The 23,087-nt window shown below is 36.5% G+C and overlaps 1 protein-coding gene across 2 annotated transcripts in view; it reads left to right on the top strand.

Annotated features, from left to right (window-relative positions):
* LOC131429857 (chaoptin) overlaps positions 1–23,087 on the top strand; it is a 646,073-nt gene that overhangs the window by 473,479 nt on the left and 149,507 nt on the right. Inside the window, exon 6 of one of the 2 annotated variants that reach the window (XR_009229463.1) lies at positions 10,279–10,751. Coding sequence is in view for 1 of the 2 variants with exons in the window: in XM_058594269.1 (XP_058450252.1) it covers positions 10,279–10,473 (195 nt within the window). In the remaining variant the exon portion in view is untranslated. Of the gene's footprint in view, positions 1–10,278; positions 13,161–23,087 lie in introns of those variants that run through there. The other variant, XM_058594269.1, reaches the window with a different exon arrangement.

The following is a 23,087-nucleotide window of genomic DNA, read 5'->3' as shown; positions in this document are numbered from 1 at the left end:
ACCTTTTTACCTTTTTACCTTTTTACCTTTTTACCTTTTTACCTTTTTACCTTTTTACCTTTTTACCTTTTTACCTTTTTACCTTTTTACCTTTTTACCTTTTTACCTTTTTACCTTCTCACCTTTTTACCTTTTTACCTTTTTACCTTTTTACCTTTTTACCTTTTTACCTTTTTACCTTTTTACCTTTTTACCTTTTTACCTTTTTACCTTTTTACCTTTTTACCTTTTTACCTTTTTACCTTTTTACCTTTTTACCTTTTTACCTTTTTACCTTTTTACCTTTTTACCTTTTTACCTTTTTACCTTTTTACCTTTTTACCTTTTTACCTTTTTACCTTTTTACCTTTTTACCTTTTTACCTTTTTACCTTTTTACCTTTTTACACTTTTTTACTTTTTTTACTTTTTTATATATACCAACCGATTCAGCTCGACGAACTGAGCAAATGTCCGCGTGTGTATGTGTGTGTCTGTATGTGTGTTGTCAACAAAGAGGTCGAGACCTCAGAGATGGCTGGATTTGATCAAATTAGTCGCACATGAAAGGTTTTTTCGTCACCCAGAACGCTATTGAATGGTTTTGAGAAAGGATGTTTACTTTTTGAGTTATACAAAGTTTTATGTCTAAATTTTCAGTTTTTTGACAATATCTGTCACAATTGACCTCGAAAACAGAATATGTTTTCAGACTTTTATTCTACACGGCAATACCTATCCAACAAGCCATAGATTGTTAAAATCCGTCCATTTTTAACGGAGATATCGACATTATTATGTTAGCGACTTTCCCCCCTATTCCAGTAGAAGGAGTTTTGAGCGCTGTAAAGACTGTCTTAGAAAGTATAGACGCAACCAAAAACCGCTGCCATTTCGCAATGGTTCAGAATCTGTCAATTTTTATGGTTGCGTCCTGTTGTTTACACTCTTCTCTAACCACTTGTGCAGTTGTTTATTCGTTTTCATTAGTTTGTTTCGAAATACGTGGACTATCATCAGAACAACGTAGAAAAATTGTGTACAAATGGAGCACAGAACGCGGAATGTCACTAAGAACGATAGCATAAATGGAAGGAGTAAGTGAAAAAGCCGTGCGAAATGCAATAAGGAAGTTCGGTGAGGATAACACCTTTAAAGATAAACCGTAAATGGGTCGAAAAAAAGGTACTGCTAACCCTCAGTTGGATAAACGTATACTGAAGGCGCTCGAGCAAAAGAAAGAGGTTTCAGTTCGGGATGTGGCCAAAAAAGTCCAAAACGTAGTCCGAAACAAGAAGCATCGATCAGGCCGAGGGTTCGAAAGCTGTACCATAGGATTATTGCTGGAAATTTGAACTGCATAACCATGAACGCCGAAACTTACGGGAAACTCGATTACAAATCCTTGCCTGGACCACAATATTATACGGTGCGAGAAGGGCAAGTGTTAAACCAGTCCGAGACATCGTATGAAGTCGAAAAATTTGGTAAGAAAGCTATGGTCTGGCAAGCAATTTGTAGCTGCGGTAAGATTTCGAAACACTTCATCACCACTGCTTCAATGAACAGCGAAATATACATCAAGGAATGTTTACAAAAACGACTTCTACCCATGATTCGAAGCCACAAGGATCCTGTTGTCTTCTGGCAAGATCTTGCTTCTTGCCACTACTCGAAATCAACGGTAGAACGGTAGAAGGCACATCTTAGAAAACATGTCTCGGCAGTCGAAACCATTCAACAGTTCGAAAAAGATTGGAAAAAAGTGTCAAAACTTGTCGCCAAGAAGTCTGTACGGAATTTAATAAGGAACGTTCGCAAGAAGGTGCGCCCGCTAGTCTACAATGGCTAAGTAGTAAATGTTGAGAATAATATTCTGTTGTTGTAGTCTAATATTATCAGTATATCGAATAAAGTTTGATTATCCAACACTTGTGATTTACTTACAGCGAAATCAAAGTGCGTTTATGCTTTCTGGGACAGTCTTTAGTATTCTACGAATGAATCTAATCTTGTTGCAGTAGCCAACTCCGAGAAAAATGGACGGTAAAAAACAACGCGTTTTGTCGCTTACATCACTTATACCACTATATATCCGGAACCAGATGTGCCTGCCTTTTGAGCTTCGAACTTGATCCACAATTTAATAGTGGATTTTAAACGAGTCTAAGTTTGTTTAAATCGGTTCGACCATCTCCTGGAAAATTGAGCGGTAAAATGTCTTTGAAATGTGGCCACACAATGAGAAAAGTATACACAAACAGACATTTTCCGATCTCGTCGAGCTGAGTCGAACGGTATTATGAGTCTCTGAGACTCCGTTCGAATGTAGGTTTTTCCACCATTTCTATTACCTTTGTATTTTTTCGACACAGTTTTTCTACCAATGACAGGCACCGGGTTGAAAACAAATGGTTTGCCATACTGAAAATGCATGCAGATTTGAAGCATCCTGATTTTGGCATCTTTTTGCTGTTAATTTCTGCAAGAAGGAAAATAAAAGCTTACGTCCTCGACGCAAAACAACACCGGTAAAAGATTTACAGGGACACAAAGAATTGTCTGCATTATATTTAGAATGATTCGACAGAAATTGGAAACAACTACGTTATACTCGGAGTTTTTCCATACAAGCTAGGAACTCTTCTCAGAATGGTTAAAGCTTCACTTGTATCGCTGGTCTGGGTCTTAAGTCTGTGTGAGTAGTCTTTTGGTTTTGGGGCAATTATACCGAAACGACGAAACGAGAACAACGACAATTCCACCAACAGCAAAGCTGCTGCAAATCCCTTCCGTATTTTGCCGTCATTAGTCAGTAAGACCAATACCGCGAGTGTACCGCAACTTTTCCGAAGTGTCAAAAGTCAACCCTATCAAAGTACTTGTTGTACTGCAAGCAGCATAAACATCGCTTTTCAGACTCGTAAACTCTCCAGTCAACAGCGGCTCCATAAATCTCAGAAGGTTAACCACATCGTAAGAAAATCATTTTTACGACTAGACTTTCCGCACCGACGAACGAGGCGAAATCGATCGCACTGCTAGAACAGCGAGTTTCACCACCATCACCAACAGATGCTGACATTTGGGCTCTAAAGGGAAACAATTAAAATGCTCGTAAAATAATTCCTTACCAATGGGGTGCGGTTCCTACTCGTAAAATCTAATGAAGAGGTCGCTTGGGCGGGTATGTTCAATCCAACAATGTCTCGGAAAATAATTCCTTTTCGCCAACCCACACTGGGACTGGGACCCTTAGAAAGGTCATTTCCTTTTTTTCGGGAATCTTCTGCGAAAATCGAAACTGTTTACCGCTCTCTTCCGTCAAACACCCGATTTTCCTTCCCAAGCCTGTTGAACGACCCGTTCGAGAATCAGTACGCATCACAAGGAAAGATACCCAATAAGGAAGATGTCAAAGTATTCATATAAACCGATAATCGCCATTCTCATTAGGTGCCACCACGACCGAACTTTCTTCGTCCTTCGTCGCAAAAAAACGGTCGTGCAGTAGGAAGGGAAAGACATTTTCCACCAAAAGGTTTCATAAAATTATTAAATGTCAGACGAGGTCTGCTCCTTCGACCGGATGCTCGTGCTCCTTCTCGTAGCATTGTGTGCCACGCATGTCACTTTCGGGCACAAATGTGACATGGAATGTATTTGAAAATGGAAACGAAAATTTTTCTCAATGGAATGCTAAATGAGTAGTCCCATTATAAGCTGTTTATGACGCATGACGGGAAAGCTGGTACTGTTTTTTTTTATTTTATTTTATTTTAATTTTCTCGACGAATAGAATGGAATGATGGTATGAAAAAAGTGTGAACAAATTGACAGTATAACTTTAGGTTGTCAGATTTTGTGATGCGTGTGAGATCCTTTCGTTTTTGGTGGTAATTGATGTGAGTAATTTCACTTGCTGATTAAAAAAAATTGACTATAAATTCAAGCTTAGTTTAGTTTCAAACTTAAATTTGAAATATTAAATTGGAAGAGTTTATTCCATGTCCTCGTAATTGTTGATTAAACAAGAAAAAAACACATTCTTGGATATTGTACTTCTAGAATAGCTGCAAGCTCGATTGTTCATGAAAATAAATGTATATAAAAATTACTGTATTAAAGTCGTAGAATCATTCCATAGCAATAAAATTAAATCGATTTCATTGCAACCTAAACGAAAATATAAGAGTTACTGTTATTTCTCGTTTGATAAAAAAAACAAAGTGGTCACCGCATTCAAGGTTACCTTATGAATTTCAAACGGAGTCGGTTTTGACTATCGATACAAAAAATTAAATCTTTTGACATACGACTGAATGTACCGAGCAAAATAGAGTAAGTAAATTTTCAGTGCAAAATATCAGCTTGTTAACAAGTTAGTATAAATTTCAAAATGTTGGTCAAGAAGTCTAGCTTAAGGAGCAAATCTCGATCTGGAGAAGGTGCGAGGGGTTCAATTGAACAAAACGAATACTTACACATATAGAGTACATTCAATTCTCCATGGAGCGCAATGCAGTGCATGTGACGGATTTTTAGCTTCCTGGCGACGTTGAGGACAATTTATTTTGGATTGGCATGGCACAGTATGGCAAAATGTGTTTGATTATATTTTTCGGAATCCTGAATGGTGCTCGTGCAATGCGCAAGCATTTGAACTCATGATATCCGGGAAAATAACTGGTTGCCTACGACAATCAGCGATTATTGCGAGAAATCTGATGATTACGGAGAACCTTGGATAAACTGAAGAAGAAAACATTTACATCTGGTGGCAGGGGAATTTCAACTAATACAGCCACCACCAAGCCCAGTAGTTCTGAGCAGTGCTGTAAAACTTCATTCAACGCAATTGAAATCGAATGAGTGCACACACTGACAAGAATTCTACTGCAGTAAACTTCGCATTCTAACACACACCCTTCGCAATCTCTCCGAATGGGCATCATCCCGTGCTTCAATCGTTTCTCTTTCTACCGAAGCTCAGTTTAACAACCGTCAGTTTATCAGAAACAAAATATCTCTTACAATTCAAACAGCATTCAAGTGAGGTTCATGCAAACATTTGAATTGGTTCAAGATAATGGATGAAAGGAAAACCAAGGTCATGATAACTGAAATATCAATTACAAAATAAACATAAATTAATCATTCTATCTTTCAGTTTTCATTTTTAATATTTCGAAACACATCTAAATACATTTCAAACAGTCGAAACTATCGGTTTCAACTTGTTCGCTGCGATGTTGAACTTAAATAAGTGCACAGATTTGAATAATTGCACTAAGGCAACTTCGTCAGAAATTGCATTGTACTCAGTCATTCGACAGGTAGAATTGCTGGTGAACAGTTGTATAAAATTTAAGCTTAAAAACTGTAGTGTGCATTTTAATTTGATTTAAAGGTAAGAAGTTATATTGTGCGAAGTTGAGGATTTTTTTTGAGTATTTCTATTTAGTATTTTGTCAGTTTCTAATGATGGTGAAATACTTCGCATAAGAGTTTTTTTCGTGCGTTTTGAATTTATCGTTTGAAAGGGAATTTTTTTAGAAGTTATTTGTAATTTATTGTCCCAATACGTTTTTTCCGGCTAGACAACTGGAGTGCGTGTGTGTACAGAGATCTGCATTTGAGGCAGTAGAACGTAGGTAAGTGGTGGTTCTAGAACCTAAGGACCAACAACTATTACTACACCGGATCAAAACAACTCCAGAACTTCGGAGACAAAAATTGACAGCAATACAATACTCTTATCTATCAAATCATCTCCCTCTGCCAATGTACCACAAGGCACGTTTGTCAAGGTGAAAAACGAATTTAACACTTGGAAAAACAAGACAGGGAACCTTCATGACGATGATCGGAACCACAACAGTGATGCTGAATTTATTGACAAAGGTGGGAATAGCGAACCGTTAATCAGTCCTCTTAATCCGTTGTACACACGTACAGGGGAAGAATGGTGCTATTTAAGGGGGAAGGTCACCATGTGCGTCAAAAAAATAGCACAATTCCAGATACGTTTTATCGAAAATATAGTGAAAGCTATCTAAATTTATTTTTCAGTGTTTAATCAAGTGTACTTTAACGATAAAAAATAGTTTCTTCATGATCAAGTTGCTGCGGCTAGTTTTTCGGGAGGTCCAAAACGGGCAAATAGCCAGTCTTAAAATTTAAAGCAGGAACAAGAACCAAAGTTTTTGCCTTTCTCATATAGAAAGGCTATACAATCACTGCAAAAACCGACTTTTGAACCGAGGCCCGGAGGGCCGAATGTCATATACCATTCGACTCAGCTCGACGAACTGAGCAAATGTTTGTGTGTGTGACTCACTTTTCTCGGAGATGGCTTAACCGATTTTCACAAACTTAGATTTAAATGAAAGGTCTCATAGCCCCATACAAAGTTCCTGAACCAAATTTGGATGTGACTTCCGGTTCCGGAATTACAGGGTGATATGCAAAAAATATGTGAAAATAATGTCACTCACTTTTCTCGGAGATGGCAGAATCGATTTTCACAAACTTAGATTCAAATGAAGGGCCCTACGGTCCCATACAAAGTTCCAGAATTCTATTTGGATCCGACTTCCGGTTCCGGAACTACAGGGTGATATGCATAAAAAATGTGAAAATAATGCAATAAAAATGTGAAAATAATAATGTCACTCACTTTTCTCGTAGATGGCTGAACCGATTTTCTCAAACTTAGACTCTAATGAAAGGATTCATGGTCACGATTCCATACAAAGTTCCTGAATTTATTTGGATCCGACTTCCGGTACCGGAATTACAGGGTGATATGTACTAAAAATGTGAAAATAATGTGACTCACTCACTATAAATGAAAGGTCTCATTGTCGCATACAAAATTCCTGAATATTATTTGGATCCGACTCCCGGTTCCGGAATTGTTGTGAAAATAAGTGCACTAACTTTTCTCAGAGATAGCTGAAACGATTTTCACAAACTTAGCTTCAAATGAAAGGTCTTGAGGTCCCATAAAAAATCCCTCATATTATATGGACTTCCGGTTTGGGAGTTATGGGGTAAAATGTGCAAAAAAAGAAAATATATTTCTCATAAATGGCGCCACCGATTTTCACAAACTTAGGTTCAAATGAAAGGTCCTGTGATCCCATACGTAATTCCTGAATTTCAAGCGAAAACGACTTCCGGATCCGGAAATATAGGGTAAAGTGGGTTAAAAATTGTATACCATCACTGAAAATGGGGAAAACCTTAAAAAGTTTTCTAAATAGACCTCAAATCTTTTCCAATTGATAGTTTTTATCAGTAGACGGTCAAACAAACCGGTTTCGGTTATTCTTTTAAGAATCTAAGAAAATTATTTTAAAGAATACCACAGTGTTATATATGATAGTATGATTGATATTAGAAAGGCATCATTACACCACTAGATGGATTAAAACAAGTTTTTTAAAGTACATATCATAAACTAATATACTTCGTAGGGGATTTCGAAAATATTAATTTTTCGAAGAATTATAAGGATATAAGTGAAAAGCTCAACTTCTTAAAAGAAAATTTCATAATTCAATTCTAACAATATACTATAACATAATACAATATAATATGATATAATGCAATGCAGTATAATACCATACAACATAATATAACATAACAAAATATAATATAAGACGATAATATATGAAATAATATGCTATGGTAAAATATATATCAGTTGATGTCGCAGTGTAAGTTATGCTCTTCTTTCATCGCAGTACTGCAGGAAATATATTTCTTTTTAATAATAATAATAATAATAATAATAATAATAATAATAATAATAATAACAATAATAATAATAATAAAAATAATAATAATAATAATAATAATAACAATATATAATACAATTAAATATAGTTAAGTTCAATATATAACAAATAATGCAACAAACAACAGAACCACATGTTGCGATATACTATGATAAATATTGCACTGTTTTTTTTTTTATAACTATTTATTGGAATATGAGTTTAAATTAAATTATTAAGATTTAAATTGGGTGTTCAGCCACAAGTGGTGACTTTTCAGCCCTATTATATATATATATATATATATATATATATATATATATATATATATATATATATATATATATATATATATATATATATATATATAGATACATATATATATATATATATATATATATATATATATATATATATATATATATATATATATATATATATATATATATATATATATATATATATGATTTGGTTATTACCATGAGGACATTATTTGCTTCCGCAATTCTGAGATTTTTGTGTAGGGAAAATTCTAAACCTACTTGTATTGTGTAATGGGGAAAAGGAACTTGTATACTAACTTACTAACTAATACAGAGAGCGAATCGATTCAATTGAAGATTGCATCGATTTTTGTCGGAATTTGCTTATAATATTATGTGACATTACATCTAATGGTTCTATATTTGTGAGTCTGTGTAACTCATTTGTACTAAACCAGGGAGGACGCTTCAAAATCATTTTCAGAATTTTATTCTGAATCCTTTGAAGCGTTTTCTTCCTGGTGGAACAACAACTTGACCAAATTGGTACCGCATAAAGCATGGCTGGTCTGAAAATTTGTTTATAAATTAACAACTTGTTTTTTAGACAGAGCTTAGAATTTCTGTTTATAAGAGGATATAAACATTTAATATATTTATTACACTTTGCCTGGATTCCTTCAATGTGATCCTTGAAAGTGAGTTTTTTGTCATACGTTAAACCTAAGTATTTAGCTTGATCAGACCATGTCAATTCCAAGCCATTCAATTTGAGAATGTGATTATTGTTTGGTTTAAGAAAAGAAGCTCTTGGCTTATGAGGAAAGATAATTAATTGCGTTTTTGCTGCATTTGGTTTAATTTTCCATTTTGACAGATAATCACTGAAAATATTTAAACTTCTTTGTAGGCGACTGCAGATCACTCTTAGATTTCTACCTGTGGCTAACAGACTTGTGTCGTCACAGAATAACGATTTCTGACAACCAACGGGTAGATTTGGAAGATCAGAAGTGAAAATATTATACAAGATTGGAGCTACGCTCGAACCCTGCGATAAATATTGCACTTAATGATGGGCTTCAACCTACAATCCATTTAGCACCCTCGCATTCTGCTACTAACGCAGAAGGCGATAGCAACCAGTCGACGCCGTTCTATTGAGCAAATGTCATCATAGACGCTCGAGGAGGCATGAGATAGGAACTTGTGAGTACTTAGTTATCTCACCATTTGACGACCTAATTTTTTATGTCTTTGGAAACGCTAGAAACTCTTCGTAAAAAAATTGTTTTGTTTCGGTTTTTGAACAAATGAGAACATTCGGATTCTCACTAAAATCTTCAAATTTTGATTGTTGAGCTGCATTTGCAATACATTTCTGTTACAACAAAACATTCACTCGAGTCTCCCGAAAGGATTGCCATAATTGAAACATTCACAGTGCTTCATGGCTTCACTGCACTGGCGGCACATTTATAGCCAGCAGTGCCAGAACGTCAACGTCGCTGAAAAATAGTTGCGCTAATTATCTTAGAACAATTGTTGTATCCATTTCCGTTGGTCCAGTGCACTAAAATATTATATCTGCCAACGTTCTGTCCTGATGTCGTTAGCGTGAAAAAGTGAGCGGGAGAAAGAAAGAGAAAAGCATGCTGCCGGATTGCAGTTACTGGCATCATCAGCGCGAAGTGGAATGCATCGTTGCATTCTCGAGTGGATAAAACCGGATGGTCTCTGTCGGTCTGACTAATTAAATGTTGGCCAGAAGTTACTGTTTGCTCGGGGGTGCCTGAATGGGGCGAAGCATTGTTTGCTGGCAGCTAGAGTCCGTGAGCTTGTGCTGGTGCTGCTGCTGCAAATAACAGTTTTCATAAGTTTACCTATTTAGAAAATTCTCAGATAAACAAATTAGGGTTTGGTGGAATGCTTGTGATACGTAACTAAGGTTTTTGATCCTGTATCCTTTAGAAAGCATTTTTCATTATCTAATATTCTGAAAGTATTTTAGAGGTATAAAATAACAATACTCTGTGCTGACGTAAAACTGAAGGATAATAAATCCTCGGTTCTATTAATCCATTAACTGTCTATGCGTATGTGTGAGTGCTTGTATGTGTGCGTAGATCTTACTCAACTGCGTGCAACTAAAATGTCTACCCGGTTTCACCGAAACACATTCATTTACCGATAATAATTCTTCCACAATGTTTTTTTCCTTTTCTCTGTGCCCTTATTTCACGCACGACCCAGCGGGCGAAGCGAAGTACCTGCACCGATCCGCTAACCGGTCGGCGGTTACCGTTCCTGGAGATATTTCCCGAGGATCTGCTGTGCCACGCGAGTGCCCTGAGCAGTTTGGCGCTCAAGTTGCGGTTCCGGTTCATGATCATCAGCCTGAACGTGCTGCTGATAGTCATACATAAATCTAGAATTTTGATATTTTAATGCCGGCCGGTGGAAATTCGCTCGCAAAGGTTCCGTCCGGCGAAACCAGCGGATGAACAATAAGGCACAACATCAGCAGCAACCACACCGGATGGAGACTATGTTTGCCACAACCGTTGATTATTTTAATGCTTTTTTCATCATACCGAGCCGAATAAGATAATCCATCTCCATCACAGCAGACGAGAAAGGGATGAGCTTTCGGGTGGGGGTTGTTTTTTCTGCTCATAACCCCCGTAAGGCTAGCACGACTCGGTGGTTGAGTTGATAGCTGAAAGGTAAGACGATTAGTGTGTAAGTAAATGACTTTTTTCTATCACCTGTAGAATTGGAAACTCGTTGTATATAATAGTTAATTTTTTATACGTACAAGGTCCAAATTAGTGTTAAACTCTGGAGGTGCGCTAAAGTGACTACCAATCGGTTGATTAGGAGATAGCAAAGCTATCTAGTGTGAGATGTTCAAACAAAAAAAAAGTTAGCGCAAAACTGTATTAAAGCCAATGCATGTGAGTTACAAGCGATTTGTTTCCCATGAAAAAGAAAAAGCTCCTCAAATGTGATAAATGAAGATTTGCCATGAAACAGAAATGAAAAAAAAATCATAACATGATATTAAGTAAAACAATCAAAACCATACCAGTAGCAAACAAGATTAGCATTCGATCGGTTGTAAATTACTTCGTTCCAAGCTAAACTCAATTGTTTTGAATATTTCCCTTTCGCCGACGTTTCGTACTAGTACAAAAAAATCTTATTGCGAATGCTTCCAAAACAAAAACGACAAAACTAAACAAACTCAAAACTGTGGATGTGAAAATACTCATATTACCTACCCTTGGAAAACACCATCTTATCCCAACAAAAAAAACTCTGTTCGTTATTTTGACGATCGAATCATCATTTAACCTATTAATGTATATTAGCATAATTCCGAAAACCAATCACGTCACGCTCAAACGGAACCATGTTTAGGGGATTATTCCAATTAGCGAAAACATTTTGTAATGCTCGACTAAGCAACGAAATGAAAATTTATCACTCAACTGGTGACACGTTCGATAATGAGGGATCGAAATCCGAAAACAACCATTCATGAATCGGAACGAAAATTCCACGAACTAAATCAAAAGTTTTCAAAACAACGAGTTCTGACGAGTCGAGACTTTGATGCAAACAAGATAATTCCATTTCAATGCGAGCTGGCTGACAATTTGGATGGAAAACAACACGATGACTGGGCGGAAAATCGCTGCTTCTGTTGTTTGCCATCGACGGATCCAGCTAAGCATACCGTGATAAGCACTCAAATGTCCGGCAAATGGTACAGCAATTCAGCTGTCAGCCTGAATTGATTGGTCCATGGAAGATTAAAAGTTTGAATTGACTTCTTGGAAGCTGGAAGTTTGGTATTTGGAAAACGGGCATTTAATTCATTCCATAACGAATACAAACTACTTAATACTATTGAAGCGTTTACGTTTAAAATTTCATCAATTTCAAACGAATAAAGAAAATTCTTGTATTACTTTTCTATGAAGAGCTTGACAGTCTTTTTCAAAAAACTCCGCAACCGATTCAACGATTAAATTAGCACTATAAGTCCTCACAGTTACTAACGAAATAGAGATGAAAAAATGTTAATGAAACTGAAATAAAACCGTTTGACGACTCTCGAATCTGAAATCTTTATCAATCCGTAGATCTACTGTAACATTGAGCAATTCCGTAGGTGACGAGCTGTCCCGATAGATTTCAATGTGGCAACCCTGCACGCTAAACAAAATTGAACAAAGCACACTGTGTGCTAGGCGGTGGTGTTTTCTACTTCCGTACCAGCACGTACCGATGCGTATCGGTTTTGCATCATTTTGTATGACAGCTTGAAAGTTTTGACACTCATCGCCATTCAATTTTGGAACCGGGAGTCGGATCCAGATGAAATTACACAGTGTCTTTTAAGACAATGAGAGCTTTAATTTGAATTAACTGTTGCTGAGAAATCGAAGTGAGTTCCGTTTTTGGAGCTTTGCTTCACTATTACCGGTGCTTTCGGAAGCGGAAACTGGGAACTAGTAATCCCGAAGTAGATTTCTATATCGACTGACTAACAAGGTCTGCTAACTAGATGATTTTAGCAGTAAATTTTATAAAAATTCGCACTTAGGGGTTGAGCCCCTAAACCCCCTGTGTTTTCGCGCCTGGCTCGTATACATCGATCCATGATTCATCTCCCATCACAATTTATCTCGAAGCACTAACATTTCCGTTGTTCAATCAACACGAACCATTATTGGTCATTTGTTGAAATCAGTTCTCACAAAATATGAATGTTTTGCTAGCATATCATCTGATTTTGGACATCACCGAAATTCGTCGTTGAGTGCACGACGACTTCAAAATTGCAACTTCTTTTCATAGCTTTGTGGCATAAGCAAGCTTTATAAAACAACATTGGATTGAACATTTAGGGGCTTTATGTTTTGTGCAAAAAAGCACATATTTTGTTTCAACTTTCTTTACGTTTCGCCTTCGGCTCGTCAGTGCTTAAAGCAGTTCAAATTGAACTGCCGTCTCGTGCCTAGCAGTTCAACTTAAACCGCTAAGCAGTTCAAATTGAACTGCCGTCTCGTGCCTAGCAGTTCAACTTAAACCGCTAAGCAGACGCAAAGTTTGCACTATTTATGCAACCCTAAAATAATTTAACACAGGTGTTATATTATTTCTGACGTCTCAGGCCTTCGTTTACGCCTGAGACGTCAGAAATAATATAACACCTGTGTTATATTATTTAAGGGTTGCATAAATAGTGCAAACTTTGCGTCTGCTTAGCGGTTTAAGTTGAACTGCTAGGCAGAAATGGCAGTTCAATTTGAACTGCTTTAAGCACTGACGAGCCGAAGGCGAAACGCAAAGAAAGTTGAAACATTGGATTGTTCTTCACCGATATACTTGTCCTCTGATCTAACAATTTTATTAGGAAACCTTTGGATAACTAATAATTGTGTTTTTGAAATGACTGAGTGAAAACATATATTGGAGAAGCCAAATGAATGGAAAACTTAATAGAAAAGATGTTATGCGAAAAAGGATACGCTCAAAGACAGGACTCGAACCTGCGTTCTTATGTATTCCATGCATAAGGAGTGTGTCGAAATTAAGCTATCCACAAAGTTTTCTTTCAAATTATGATAAAAAACGATATTTTATTCAAACTAAAAATAAATCCTTTATTGTACGAGGTTAAACTTGAGCATAATGAAAACCGGATGAAATTTAAGTTATTCCTTCACGAATTTTCGAACTTTTGATCGAATAGCTTTCATCAAGTTCCGGACAACTGTTGCATCGCATTTTTTGGACGCTTGAGCCCAAATTTTGTTGAGCTCCTGCATGTTTCCAGCTGCCTTACCAGTCTTCTTGAAGACCCTCTTCAGCATTGTCCTGTAACGTACGATGGGTCGAAGCTGAGGGCAATTTGGTGGATTGATATTTTTCTCAACGAAATTTATACTCTTTTCCGTAAGCCAATTGAGAGTGGTTTTGGCATAGTGAGCCGACGCTAAATCCTGCCAAAACAGTGGAGGTGTACTATGCTTTTTATATAAAGGCAGCAATCTCTTCTGGAGACACTCAGATCGATTGATAGGTACTATAAACTGTAAAAAATGGTTGACTTCAAACCACAGAGACATATTGCTCGCCATACCAGTAACTTTCGAAAGAATTTCTCCACTTGAATCGACCTGTCCGCATCGTTCACATCCTCCCCAACGACGACAGTAAAGTATTGTGGGCCTGGAAGGGTTTTTGAGTCTTCCTTTACATAAGTCCAATCGTCCATCAAAACGCATGAATCCGGACACTGTAAAAGATGCGAATACAATTTCCGGGCCCTTGTTGCTGCTCGCTTCTTCTGTTCTACACTTTGTTTCGAGGTTTTCTGCTTCTTGTAGGTCTTCAGGTGATTTCGCCTCTTGATACGCTGGATCATTCCGACACTCGTTCCTGCTTATTTGGCCAAATCACTTATTGACATTCCAAACCGCTTCGCCAATTTTCGCATAGTAATATCCTTCTCACTTAACCATGTGTCCAGAACCTTAAATATCACTTCCTTTTCAATACGCGACACTTTGAAAACCGCAAAATTTCAACCGCACAAACAAGTAAACAAACGAAAGCTGACAGCCAAACGCACAGCATGCTGTGATCTGAGCATAAAAAAACATCACAAATACATGCGTACAACACAAATGTATGTGGATAGGGGCTGTCCATAAAAGACGTCACGCTTTTTTTTGACGATTTTTGACTCCCCATCCCCCCTTTGTCACAAATTGTCACAGAAGCCAGGACCAACCACCCCCCCCCCCCCCTATGTCACATGTCACGAATTCAAAATAAATAAAATTCATCTCAATACATTCTCAATATGTATGAGAAGCCATACAAATATGAGGGAAAAATCGATTTATTACATGCTGTCATTAGATTAAAAAATATCCCTAAAACTACAAAAACATCGGAATTATTTTATTAATATCAATTATATAAATTAACAAAAGTATTTGGTTGGAATTGATGAAACATTTAAATCATCTGTTTTATTCCTACTAGGGGTACACAGATATATTATTGTTTTAGGTAAAGAATAATATTTCCTTAGTGTAGCATACAGGGCTGAGAAAATAAAGACTCAAACCTCATCAAAACGAGACCACTGCCGGAAAATCTTTTCATGATCAGTTGATCAGTGAATTGTAAATCACATCGATCAATATCGGTACTGATCTTCCGTCACACAATGGGTAGTGATTTTGGGCTGAAATGATTCTTGATTTATGTAAGTGCAATCATTGGATGATTCAATAAGCTTTGATGTTGATGGAGGAAAATCACATATGATCAAGATAAGACATGACATGATCTACGTCTGAAATCGTTGATCTCCCGCCCTTTTTCAAATGGAGTACAATTGAATAAACTGCGTCAGAATCAGATAAGAGAAATTCTTATGATATACTATTATCAATGCTAGAAAAGCAAATTACTGAAAAAATTGTCAGTGCATTACTTAAGTTAAACCGTTTGAAGGCATCTTTTTCTTTTTTACTCATATTAGGCAAAATTTATTAATTTCGCTAATTTACTCGCTCCTCCGTGCACTTTTGCTGATCACAACAGAAATGATTTCCTGCATCACTCATTTCCGAATTTACAAGAAGTAGCTTTTACATCAACAAATACACGTTTTCCTATAGAATGTAAACGTTTATTGTGGAGATTGTTTCAGGAAATAGGGCAAAGCAGTAATATAATTAGGTATTTCAAAAATGCGCTCATTGAAAATATTGGACGTCACATTCTAAAAACCTTCCCCCCTCCCCCCTGTCACAAAAGGTCACGTTTTATAAAACACCTCCCTCCCTCTTGCGGCGTGACGTCTTTTATGGACAGTCCCATAGCTTATTTTCGATACACTCCTTAAAGCAATTTACGGAAACGGAACAGAAGAAGAGACCGGGGCTGGTTGTATCAATATCTTCCCACGCACGTCAAATCAGCTAGAAAATTTATCTTGATTTCTAAATCTAAAACTTGATCGTTCTAATAAAACAAAACTATGAACGGTTTCACTTGATTACCCTGAGGCACATATCTCATTTAAATGAGCGTGGTAATCATCCTTCGCTGAATAGTTTTCCTATCATCGTTCAAATTAAGGTAAGAACTAAAGGCAATATATAATGAGGCAAGGACTAATACCATTTTTTTTATATATCAGGCTGGATGACTATACATCAGTTACGGTATACACTTCCAAAAACGACGCTAAACGACACACAATCCTATTGGTTTATGTTACTTTCCACAACGTATCCTTTGCTTCAATTCATTTCCACAAACGATAAATAAAACATCTCATTTCACCACCCCAACAATCGATTATGATGAGCACAAAAATGTTGTCTGCGCATAAAAATCGTTAGGAAAAGGAAACACATTTACGACGATAATAAACCATTTCACCTAATTTGTTCCTGCCAGTTCGGAAGCCTTAACTTTCCAGCAATAAAACACACACCTAGAAACAAAATCCACCAACAGGTGCACCATCAGTAACACAACCTAAACTCAGATTAATGAGGTGAAATTAATAGGCCCGAGAGGAGGCGAATGCGTAGCGTCATGAGACAGGGAGTGCGTGACGACTACCCGTAAAATAAGTAAAGTTTTATCATCAGGACTACTAATGAAAAGGATTTAACTCATCAACGGCAACCACAAAAGCGGTTAAAGATTGTCGGTCGTAGAAACGGAAATCAAAAAATAAATGAATCTATTCCTAGCATACCACGGCTGAACCTAGCCAACGGCCCAAATCCACATACCCAATTGGCCGTGTCGAATCACCCGAAATTCTTCACTGACTGTTGCAGAACCGCAAGTCGAAAAACGGAGCGGAAGAAAAACTAAACTAAAATAAAGACTCCGTAGCTGTTCGGAAAATTCATTCACAATTTCGCTCGTTGGATTTGTCGGAAATGTTGAAGCATTTTGTTCGCTGCGGGCAGACCCCCTCCGAACAGTCGCCGACCCCGGCGGGAGGTAAATTGAATTTTGATATTCGAACCACCCACCATTACCTCCGATCCATTCGTCCGATTTCATAACTACGGATGATTATGTTGGAATGATTCGCTGTGATTTAGGACATGATTATGGATGACGGTATGCCAACAGTATTGGAATCGGATATGGACAGTGGCTTTAAGCACCCGTCAGTTTCATTCAACGAAAGTAAAGCTAACCTAATGCGTAGAGTATTTTTTGTTTTGAAAAATTTCAATACACTTTTGCTCAGTAATACGATAACCAGGAATTCTTCTAGTACCTGAAATCGATCCAGAATTGATCTCAATCCAGCCAGTTTCGAGTTACATTTAGTACTATTTGAAGCTTTTTTAAAGAATGGCCAACAAATTACATAAGTAGAGGCCAGTTCTTGAAAGTTTGGAAAGCAGTTTACTTTATAAATCGAGCTCACGCGGGTGAAAAATATCTCTATTTATTACTGATTAGCAGTGCAGTAAATCTTCATTCAATTCAATTTAAACCGAATGTGAAGCACACTGACAATCTCTCTACTGCAGTGAACTTCACACTCTGACACACACAACGTTCGCTGACGTACCGAACGGGCAGCATTTAGTTCTTCAATCGATTCTCTTCAAATCAAAGCTCAGTTTAACCACCGTCAGTTGTAACAAAATATCTCTTTCAATAGTGTGAGAGCGGCCTATAAATGAGGTTTATGTAAATATTCGAATTGGTTCAACATAATAGATGAAATACAAACCAGGTAGCTGAAATATCGATTATCGAATACACATAAATTAAATGTTTTCTTTTTCAGTTTTCATTTTTAATAATTTATTTCATTTATAATTCTATTCATTCGAACTTGCTCACTGCCAACAGCGAAGACAATGAGCCACCGGACCAGAAAATCTTTCTGACCCTACGTGCGGGGTCGAGAATCGAACCCAGGTGGGATGCGTGAAAGGCATCGACTATCTCATCACACTATACTTGTCCCCCAGTTCAAGTTGAATCATCAACATTCCATCCTTATGTACTAGAATGCGAAAATGACATGTCTGACTCATTAAAAAGCCATTGAAGGTCAAAAAATTAGTATTTTTCAAACACCCATTCCCTTTGTTGACTTTTTCGAATATTTTCCTTACTTCTTCCCTAAAAGTTTACGTAGACTTTTATAAATTTTCAAAACATGAAGAAAATTCATATCGTTATTGTTGAAAAATGACAAATCCTGTAAAAAAGTGATGTACTAGTGATTTTCACAAAATCTGTCAAATTTTGAATAAAAACACTGAAACAATCCTTTTTGATTCTACACTGAAAAGATTGATTTTCAAAATGTAAAATTGATTTACAAAAAAAAAATATATTTGATTTTGATAAAAATTTGTTCCATACCAAACTATTCATACATTGCAAAATAAGCACTTTTAACGAAAAACAGGTTTTCTAACATATACTTTTTCTTGAAAAATAATCTAAACTGAAAGTTTTTATCGTCAAAAATCAATGACACTTAAATATGAAAAGATTCCACAGAATACCCTGCCCGATATTTGCAAAGGAAGGAAGCGAATGGGTGAATTCCGCGTCAAATCATATTCGGATTTGGGAGCACACTTTCAGATTTGATTGGAACTGGGCTACACTTCATTATACCATTTTTTCCATAAAAATATAGCCGAAAAAGAACAATTCGTACCAAAACTGTTGTGCTAGAGATGTTCACAAAATTAGTCTAATGTTCAAAAAAAAAATGTTGAAAATATTGCTTATCGAACCCGACACTGAAAAAAACGATCTATGAAATTTAATTTTTTCATATTACTAAAACACGCCATTTTTTATTTGGATGAAAATTTGTTCCAACATAGATTATTATGCTTATTAGTTATTCTAACACATTTTTTTTCTTATCCAGCACTAATACTTACTGCTAATATTAGACAACTAGCAATAGGGTATTCGGTGTAATTTTCTCACAAATTGAGTTTTATAAGAATGAATCTTGAATGATAACGGTTTTCGTTTAGTTTTCGACAAAAAGACACAGGATGAAAATATTCAGCTTGGAAAAAAATATATTTTGTTAGAAAATCTATGTTCTCTTAAAAGTGCCCATCTTGCAATATACAAATGATTTTTTTGCCGTTCAATTTTCTCGAAGATGGCTAAACTAATTTCAACAAGTTTAGGTTCCATGTGTTACTTTGTTTAAGTAGTCGTTTGCATATCTGTGCGTTCAGTAAACAATGTCCGCGATATTCGTAGATCTCAGCAGCTGTAAGTTTGTAGCAGCTGGAATTCATTGACAGTTTTGGATCTATTGTGAGTTGAGTGACAGAAGGTTTCAACAAGCCTCGATCTTTCTCCCAGTGACTATTTCCGTCCCAGTGACGGTTTAAAGACAAGGAACTTCAGATCGCCGTTAAAAATTGGTTCAAATCGTAGTCGTGAGCCTCTATGCAGAGGGTTTAAGGGAAGGGTGGGGTTTAACACTTTGAAAAATCATTCATTTTATCTTTAGATTTTCTTGTAGTAAAACTTTTCAAGTATATTTTCTCAAATTTTTAAACTTATCGGAACAAACTCTGGAAGTTATGAACCTTTTACTTTTCTTGTCTCATATTGCGAAGAGACAAGCGCTTGGCGAACAGGCTCAGGAGTTTTGCTTCGATTGACTTGAAAATTTGACAAAACATTCCTGAAATGTTTTATTAGAATAAAATTCAAATAAAAAATATGAGTTTTTGAAAGTGTTACTCCCTAGGAAAATAAATTGTTTCTTTCGATTTAAAAGACTATAAACTTCAAACGCGTTTTTCTCGAAAGCGTGTTTCAAAAGTCCGTGTTCATTGTCATTCAAAAACTTCTTCACCAATTTTTTTCAAATTTTGTAAACATTTTCTAAATATAAAACAATCAACCCCAACGTGTTTTTTTTCGCTGTTTTATTACTTTGGATAGGTTTTGCAGCTACAAAATGGCGGATATTCTGGTGGGAAATCGCAGTGTTGACCTTAAACAGCCACCAACAAATATTAAATTAAAACGTAGGGCTAATGTTGCACATATTCTTCGTGCTACTAATTCATTCATCCATCTTCAGTTCTAATATCCTTATGTTACTCATGCCCGTCTCGAAAAACGTTAAATTATTCACTGCACGAAAGAGAGAAGGGTGAAAATGAATAAGCAATAATCGTAAAGAACCTGAATCTACTAATACATTCTTCGCTGCTGGTATACATCGTGCATGTTCATTTTATACCTTCGTTTGCCATTCGCTCATTTACTTCACTCTTCGAATTGGTTCGACTAACGATGATCGTTGGTTTACATTCTCCGTGACGCATTCTTCATCTAATAGCAGCAATGGGAGAGGGCTGGGATATGGTTCATCACACACACATAAAAGTATGGTACTAATGCAGGGGGAAACGTCTTAATTTGCTTGTTTCAAAGACAGCACGAACGATCATCGCGAATTAGGTTTTGACGATGATCGCTGCACGAATATTCATTCCATATTCACGTTAAGTCAATCGGGGATATCAATCGGAACAATGCGTCAACGTCAAGGAATAGATCTTCATGCGAGCAACGACGCAGCGTCGGCTTCGTTCGCACTCGAATATACGGACAAGTCCGACTATCAGAGCGATTATCGAACAAAGACGAAGGAAAGCGAACGATGATCATTGGCCCCTCCCCTGTAGTAAATTACTATTTAGTACTGGTGAAGATATCGAAAATACTTATTACTTTATTCAACGATATATTTAATAAGGTACACTGCCTTAGCTCTAAGATGGCGAGGGCAAACCAAAAATACTTGAATGTTTTTTTTTTGTTTTTAAGCATTCTTTAGTAGGAAAATCTATGCTTGCTACAAAACTCAGGCATAATATACATTGTTAGCAAGCTAGTCAATAAATATACATACCTCTTTTTCCTTTTTTTTTTCCAGCCAACAAAACGTGTGGTAAGCCCACTGTACTCAATCACTGAAAATATTCCTGGTATCTACGTGTTGGTTTTGCCTGTTATGCTTTGTCCGACAATTCGGTCAAAAATTTTAAAATTTTGAGCGCATTTTTTGAGACTACATTTCATCGTAACAGCGCAAAAACAGTTTTCTTCGCTGTCGCTGTGCAAAACTTCAAAAATGAATTATCATTTTATTAAGTTCATTTTTCTGAATAAAATGATTTTTGGCAATAAAGATTAATCTAGCGATGGCGAACAAACATTGCATTTGCGTTTTTCAATATGGGCTGTTTTCCTAAAATTGTAAGTAGAACCGTAAGCCAAGCAATACAATAAGATGTACACAGATAAGAGTTCCAGATCTTGCATAAAAATACATTCTGCATTAAAGTTTCAACTAAATACGTTCTGATTACTTTACGGTTACTGGATTTTTTTGAGATTTTCTCTGTTTACTCAGATTATCATTTAAAAAACATGATCACTCAGATTATTTACGACTAATAATGATTACTATGCGATTCTTAACGTAATCCTCTGACTACCGAACTATTCGAAAGAATCAGAGTAATGCTGGATTAAGTCTCACTACATTTGTCTTATGAAATTTAGCTTCGACAGCATCATTCCAAACAGTCACGCATTTATCTAACACATGGGCTGAAAAGTCCTGGACCTAATAAAGAGAACACGATTTTTTTTGTTCGAAATTACTTTTATTCATTCACGTAATCTCCATCAATCATCTTTTGCTTCCAAATAGGCACCAGTTTCAGCGATAACCTTTCAATGTGGGCGAAATTTTTTAAAAGCGAGCATTTTTTACGTCTGAAAATGGCCAGTAGTCGCTGGGAGACAAATCTGGCGAATACGGTGGATGTGAGAGCCATTTAAAGTTGAATTCATGTAGTTTTGCCATTGACTTGTGAAGCGGTGCGGTGGCTTGATGAAGCAAACATTTTTTCTTTGCCATATGCGATCGTTTTTCTTAGCAATTGCAGCTTTCAAACGCACCAATAACGCTATATAATATTCACTGTGTATGGTATTGCCTTCCTCAAGATAGTCGATAAATATTACCCAAAATACCAGAGCCATAACCTTTCCAGCCGATTGTTAAGCTTTCGGGCGCTTTGGACGAGGTTCACCAATTGCTGTCCACTCAGATGACGATCTTTTTTTATTCCGGAGTGAAGTGATGAATCCATGTTTCATCCATTGTCACATATCGACGCAAAAATTCCGGTTTGTAAACATGGCCAAACATTGCTCAGAATCATCAACACGTTTTCGTTTTTCGTGCAATATAAAGCTCATACGTTCTTTTGATATCTTCACGATGTCTGCTAACTCACGTAACTTCACTTTTCGATCATTCAAAAACGATTTTGTGTATTTTATTATGTTTTCTGGTGTTTCCGCCTCATTTGGACGTCCACTGCGTTCTGAGAATTATTGTTTCATAACACTTTTCAGGCCATTGCTTCGTTTGAACGGTATTTTTTCCCATCAAGAAGCAATGTAATATTGAAACACGAAATTGCTTTTGATCCATCTTTCTTAAAAATAACAAAAGTAGCGTCACTCTTAGCACAATAACTCACAAACTAATGAATATAATATCATGCATTTTTAACAGTTATCTTTTAAAGGTGACTGCAATAAAACTAGCGCCATCTATTTGTTAGGCCCGGGACTTTTCAGCCCATGTGTTATTTATCACAAAGTACACCTTCGATTCCCAATCTCATTTAGAACAATACAATGAAGCAAATGATTAAAATTCATACAATGTCAAGCTATTGTATACCCTAACAGAAATATTCCAACTGCCTCGTTTTAAGTCACCGATTTCCAAGTATTGGTAATCGTTTCCTTCAACGCAAATTGTTGCTAAATTTCGTGTCCCCATGCTATGAATATCAAACCCGCGACTCGCATTCCTTGTTGCTGTCGCAGCACTCCTTCTTTCGAGACTGGCAAACTTTGTCTTCATCAATCAATTCAAACGTTTT

Source organism: Malaya genurostris, chromosome 2, assembly GCF_030247185.1.
Source record: "Malaya genurostris strain Urasoe2022 chromosome 2, Malgen_1.1, whole genome shotgun sequence".
In the NCBI taxonomy this organism is placed as follows: domain Eukaryota; kingdom Metazoa; phylum Arthropoda; class Insecta; order Diptera; family Culicidae; genus Malaya; species Malaya genurostris.
Note: the sequence above shows the minus strand (reverse complement) of the source record. Positions and strands in the feature narration are given on the sequence as shown.